The sequence below is a fragment of the Histomonas meleagridis genome (genome assembly GCF_020186115.1).
Source record: "Histomonas meleagridis strain 2922-C6/04-10x chromosome Unknown contig_65, whole genome shotgun sequence".
Taxonomy (NCBI): Eukaryota; Parabasalia; order Tritrichomonadida; family Dientamoebidae; genus Histomonas; species Histomonas meleagridis.
Window position 1 is genome coordinate 7359 of NW_027150907.1, and position 6703 is coordinate 14061.

The following is a 6703-nucleotide window of genomic DNA, read 5'->3' on the forward strand; positions in this document are numbered from 1 at the left end:
AAATTTTAAGCCAAAAACGCAGAATAAGCAAAAGAAGGCGCTGAGAAATAAGTTGCTGAATATAAGCATCAAGAAATCATTAAAGTGGAAGAATTGATGGCGAATTAGATGAGTCTCAATGTTGTTATTTTGGTTACTAAATGTTTACTTTGTGGCTAAATATTTGAAAAAGAATAGATTACTCTTGAACATTTGAGTTTGCATGGACTTAGTTTCCAATATCCAGAAAAACTTAAACATAAAAAGGCTTGTGGAATATCTTGGCGAGAAAGTTGTTGTTAGTAAATGCTGTGTGTGCTGTTCTTGTCAATTCAAGACATTTTCTGCCATTCATGATCACGCAATTTCTTTTGATGAAGAATCAGCATATTATTACTCACCAGGAACTGGTGCTTGTGAGTGCAACCACTGCATTGATGAGAATGATGAAATGCGCTTCGGTTCTATGAAGGACACAAAATCTCTGTCTTTATCATCTTAACCGATAATTTACACATTCAAAAAGCAAATAATTGGTCACCAGGTTTGAATAAGTGGCAATTATAAACTGTCCAAATGACATCTTCACAGCGCTGAAAACGACTGTAGCGCTGATGTTGCTGAGTTTCCTTTGCGCGGTGCAGCTCACTGTGCGCATAAGCATCAGTAAAAACTCTTACAAATTTTTGTGTTTGGATTTTTTTATTCAATCCAAAGCATTTCATTCCTCCTTATCAGGTGGAGGAACGCGGCCAAGATCATTCAAGATCATGAAGCGGAAGCGGCACTGCGTGTTCAGCTTGTTGCCAATTTTCTTTGAAATTGTCACCCAATCGTTGCCATAGATATTATGCAACTTGATCAGCTCCTTGTCTTCTTTTAGTGTCCAATTTCTTTGCATCATTAAATTACAAAAAACCATTTCCCATCTCTGCCTGCATTGCAGACCACTTCTTCCGTTTCCTACGAATTGGGCGATCCGGCTCCAATGCCTGCTGAACAAGTGGATGGCGCACAGCAAGCGTGCGTCTTCGATATAGAGCCAACTGTTTATATTATTTAGGTTTCTTTGGTGAAATGGTGTGTCTATGAATGGAAGTGGAGGATAGTTTTTGCATATTAAGATATCGTGGAGGCATATGAGAGCTATGTTGCCCATTAGGAACATGTTGATGTGGTTTACTGCTGCGTTTATGTCTCCCTGTTGCTCTATAATCGCTGTCAAGCTTTGCCTTATTTGCCCTATGACATTTGGTGGGTAGATGCCATCGCTAACAATGATCCAGAGACAGAATTCGACGAGGTCGTTGTGGTTCGCATTGATCATGCTTGTTTGACAATGAAGTGATGATGACCAAGCGGTCAATTTTGTTACAATTTTCTTTAAAGTTAAAAAAGTTTATGTTAACCTGTCAAACTGACGGTTGTCCGGATTTTGTATACATTTTTAACTGTAACATTCATAAACTAATTGTAAAAAATTATCACTTTCCGATCAGTTTTAATAGAATCCGTTCAAAAAATGAAACCGATACTGCCGATAATATCGATTTTTTCAATAGTTTATGAAAGTTCTTAAAAAAATTTTGTTCCGTTCAACCCTACAATCATCGATTCCCGTTATTTTATCCCCAAAATTCATAATTTCTCTGAAAAAGTGGCCGTTACTTCACTTCCATAAATGTTCGCCCTTAGAACATGGCCGTGCACAAGCCTATGATCATCACTTAGATGGTGGCTTAGTGCGTGCTAGGAAACAAAGGGTGCATGGATGGTACCATCGGTAAGGGAAGATGGAACTCGTGCTGATTTCATAATATTTTAATATCCATAAGTATGATCAGAACACTTTGGTGGTCTTTTGGGGTGGTGAGACCGTACAGTTTGATGAATGCCCAACATCAGAACAAAAATTTGAATTTTTGAAATATTTCAAACCAAGATGACAATGGAAGAAGAATGTTCAAAGACAAAACACTACATTACCCCACACCGCTGAAGGATATATGGAGATTGGAGATGTGCGCGATTAGATATAAGATAGTGGAAACTTATTTTGTCACAACATGAAAAAATGGGTTTGTAGCATGTAATAACTTGGTTACTTGGTGTAATTGTAAGGTATCATATCAGTTAGAATATCTCTAATATCATATGAAATTACGATTGTTATTACAAAATCTGGTTGATTACATGAGTGGAAAAGAGGTGATTGATAACATCATAAAATAGAATATGATTCATATTTTTGTTCCTCTTCTTCGGTGATCATAATTTTTAATTCTGGCATGCTTTATACTATTGTGCAAAGAGATTGAAATCACAAGAAGCAGAATTCAGGATATGAAACTTTAAATTTAAAGTTCTCGAATTTGATCGGCAGAAATCAATTCAATACCTTCTGAATATTCACCTGAAATGAATCAAGAATTGTGTTTCTTATCAAAAAGCAGACGTTGTTGGATGGAAAGTCTCGAAGCTTTTTGAATTAAAATTGAGGTGTCGTTCGAAAATTAACGCTGAAGAATTCCGCCTTTCTAACTTATAAAACAAAAGAACTTCAAGCACCCTGAATCCTAAATGAGTTACACCAAAATGAGAAAATATTCAACCAAACAGTCTGATTTTATGAAATTGAACTCCTTCTGAAGAATTTATGAAAAGGTTTTTTAAACATTAAATCGTATCATTGTTATGAAGGATGTCTTTGAGTAACAAAGTTGAACAAAAATCATCCGAATTGTTTGAAAAAAGCTTGTGATTAATTTCACAACTCTTTTCCCCAAATGTTTACGCAAATAACATTAAAGAATGCTTTAAGGTGGTGAAGGCTTTCATAAAGATGTTGTAATTTGAGATATAATTACAAATTGATTCTTTAATTGAAGTTGAGACGAGTTTATCATACTATTGAAGTTTGTTCCACTCCACGCAATAAAGAGAGTGACAAAACCTTTGATCGGGAAGAAATCGAGAAACAGCGGATAATGTTTGCAGTACTTTATTTCCATTGATCACTTCATTGATTCCTCTGAAAAACCCTGTAGCAGGAAATTCTTGTGTATTTTTCGAAGTTGATGAATTAAATGATAATGTGACTATAAATTTTTAAAACTAATTTTTGGTTCAATGGTAGTGGTTAACCGTCCAAAATGATCGGCTTGTGTTCGAGGCCACAAGGCGGAGGTTCGATTCACTGCATAGAATAAATTTTTTCATTTTTTGCAGAAAGAAAAATTTAAAATGTTCAAAATGATCATAATGAAATTTGTTTATGAGAAGAAACGTTATGTTAAATTTATATTATTTTATACTACTATAGTTCGAATAATTTTTAAATCATCAAATTAGATATCTGTGCTTTTTGATTTATTGGTGTTAATTTCTTTCTTAAAAATTTTTTTTTATTTATATAAGTAACAAGTTGTGAAGGTAAAAATGAGGATATTTATGTTAATTCTTCAAGGGAGATTTCCATGCAGATATAATTAATGTAATTTATTACGCGATTGAGAATATGTTTTTTTAACGAAATTTTTTTTAATGCAAAAATTTGAAAAGATCTATTCATTTTATATTTATCGAAATTTTCATTTTTGTAAAATTATAATAATAGAAATAGATATATATTTATTTAAATTTTTTTTTATTGATAATAATTGATATTATAGTCAAAAAATATATATAACATAATGTATAATATATATATATATATATATATATAATGTATAATATTATATATTACATATTCATTGAATATTGCATATTAATTATTATAATAACTATAACATGCAAGTAATAATTCGAATAAATATATACTTAAGTTACACACATTTCGAAGATAAATTTATCTATAATGTCTGTATATATTCATATCAACACATTTAATTAATATTAAAAAAAAGATTCTTTTTTTCATGTTTTTCTACCATGATCAATAACTTTTATTCGCATTAATATATATTTTTAATTTCATCATCAAACACTTCCAAGCACATTTTGTTATGCAGATAGTTCCACACGAATTGTATTTAATAATCAGCGCATCAACGTGTTTGCGTGCACATCAATTCCATCTCTTTTTTCTGATCTTGTATTCAACCCAGAAGTAGAAGAACAAAATAATTTCAGAAGCTTATACTATCAATCACACATACGAATTCTTCAACATACTTAAGGTTTTCAAATAGTGTGTTAAACACTGGCAAATGGTTTAAAATACATTTTAGACGCCTTTGAATTCACAACTGCTAACTTGATGATGCATTTGCTCAACATCACAGAACTTTTGCTGTTGAATGCTCTCATTCAGTACTTATGATTGACAATTTAAATACGATTCTCAACAACAAAAAGCATATACCATTCATTTCATAGTTTAACCGAAATATTTCGTAATCAAAAATTATAGGTGTTACAACAACAAATAATTAATCACAAGTTGATAAATTTTTTATTTGTGATGGATGTTTTGCTTTTAAAGCTCATCTCTTGTTACCTAAAAGCTTTGTGGAATTCGATATTCAGATCAAAATTGTTTCAGATACCAACACCGAATGTAATACATGTGCAGAAGTCATCGAATGAGATATATCAATAAAATTAAATTTAGCGAATTTAGTGTGTCTCCTTTAGAGGCTAAAAATGTATTTAAAATTTAATGGTGTGATGATAACCAAACTCAGTTTAGTAAACTGGTTCTTTACATAAATTCATTAAAATGTTTACAAAACATAAGCAAATCCCAAACATTTAATTTACACTGATCAGATTTTATTTTATTTTGTTAATATTTCAGCTTCTACTGAAATATTTATCTAAATTTACTAGCAAAGGAGTTATTCACTATTTTTGGAAGGACAGAAATATGTATCATGATATTGTTCTTGATATAAACGTCTGATGTATAGCATCCATGAAAATGCCCAAAAAGCCTCACCCACTTTTGGAGGCTCATTTCCATGATATCTAAATCTGAATGTATTCATTTTCTGGAATTCACACAGAGAATTTTGAGTAATTCAAATGGCATTGTCATTGGATCTGAAATCAAAACAGGAATACACCCGAAATAAGTTGTATCGAAAACTCTTTTGTTTTGAAGAATAAGGTCACCTCTTGGGCAAACACAAAGTCTGAACTCATATAATATTGTGGAAGTAATTTAACAGTATCTATGATGGATGATTTACTTCTACGAAAAAGTAATACTTTACCGCGCGTCATGTTTTGTATAAGAGAAGTTGCCTTTGACGAACGACTTTACTTGTTTTACTGGCAACACCATAAGTCTGTGCAATAAAAGCAATGTAATTTCGTTTGCGAGTCCAATTGATTTTGTCTGGATGATAATCTCGAAAATATGAAACGAATGGAATGACAATATAGTGACCATTCCATGTTGTACCAGAATTATGAGATTGAGGATTTGGACGAACGATGAAAAAGTTGTGATGATAAACAGACTGATGACGAGCATTATTACCGTAACAAGTTTCGAAAGATGTGTCAACAACGTGATCAGAGCCATTCTTGCGATCATACCATATGAGTTATATATGTAAATTATTAAAAAAAAAAAATAAACGAAAAACTGTTTAGACGAATCAATGACGTAAAATCAGATTATTTGGTTTAGTATTTTCTCATATTGGCAAAACTCAATTAATGATCCATGGTGCTTGAAGATTTTTTGTTTTGTTAATACAGAAAGGCGAAACTCTTGAGCGTTATTTTCCGTACGAAAAGTTTCAAACACCGCAAAACCACATTTTGATAAGAAGCGCAATCTCAATTTACTTTTGTTCGAGCTAACCAAATATTCGTCCATTAATATCCAACGTACAATTGAGTGGTTTTTTATCGTCCAAATGCGAGTAATGATCAGAATTAAAAAATTATGCTCTCCAAACAAGAGGAACAAAAATATGAATCATATTCTATTTCATGATGCTATTAATCATCTCTTTTTCACTTGTGTAACCAACCAGATTTTGTAATAACAATCAAAATTTTAACTGTTATTAGAGATATTCTAACTGATAATAATATCCAACAATTACACCAAGTAACCAAGTCGTTACATGTTACAAATCCATTTTTCAATATTATGACAATATCAATTGATCCAATATATCAAGTATTATCTTGCATACCTCCAATCTCCATATTTCCTTCATTGTTGTGGGTTTTGTGGTGTTTTGTCTTTCAACATTCTTTATCCATTTTTATCTTGGTTGAAATATTTCAAAATTCAAATTTTTGCTGTGATGTTGGCCATTCATCAAACACTAACCCTTTGTCGAACCCAAAAGACCATTCAAATGTTCTTTTGATCATATTTATTGATATCCAAATATTTTGTAATCAACACGATGTCCATCTTCCTTTACCAATTGTATCATCACTGCACCCTTTGTTTCCTAACACACGCGAAGCCACCATCTAAGTGGATCATAGTTTTGTCGTGTGAACATTTATGGAAGCGATGTTCCACCGACCACTTTCCAGAAAAAAGCACAGAATTTTTAAATGAATGTTCTGGAATTTATGGTCACAAAAAAATTGTAACGAAATACGTCAACCGCAAATTTCAAACAAAAGTTGGAATTTTAACAGGTATTATTTTTACATTATCAAAAAGTTATCGGAAGCTTTTTTACCCTTTAAGAAAATTGTATCAAACTTGGCTGCATGGCCATCATCACCTCATTATCTAATAAGC

General features: G+C 31.8%; 1 protein-coding gene across 1 annotated transcript; it reads right to left on the reverse strand.

The window, feature by feature from the left end:
* Positions 1-700: 700 nt before the first annotated feature.
* Positions 701-1306, reverse strand: GO595_008325 (Myb-like DNA-binding domain containing protein; the record flags this gene model as incomplete). Its single annotated transcript, XM_067921887.1, has 1 exon — positions 701-1306. One exon carries the CDS (start codon positions 1304-1306, stop codon positions 701-703), a length of 606 nt encoding a protein of 201 aa, XP_067771505.1.
* Between the last annotated feature and the right edge of the window lie 5397 nt (positions 1307-6703).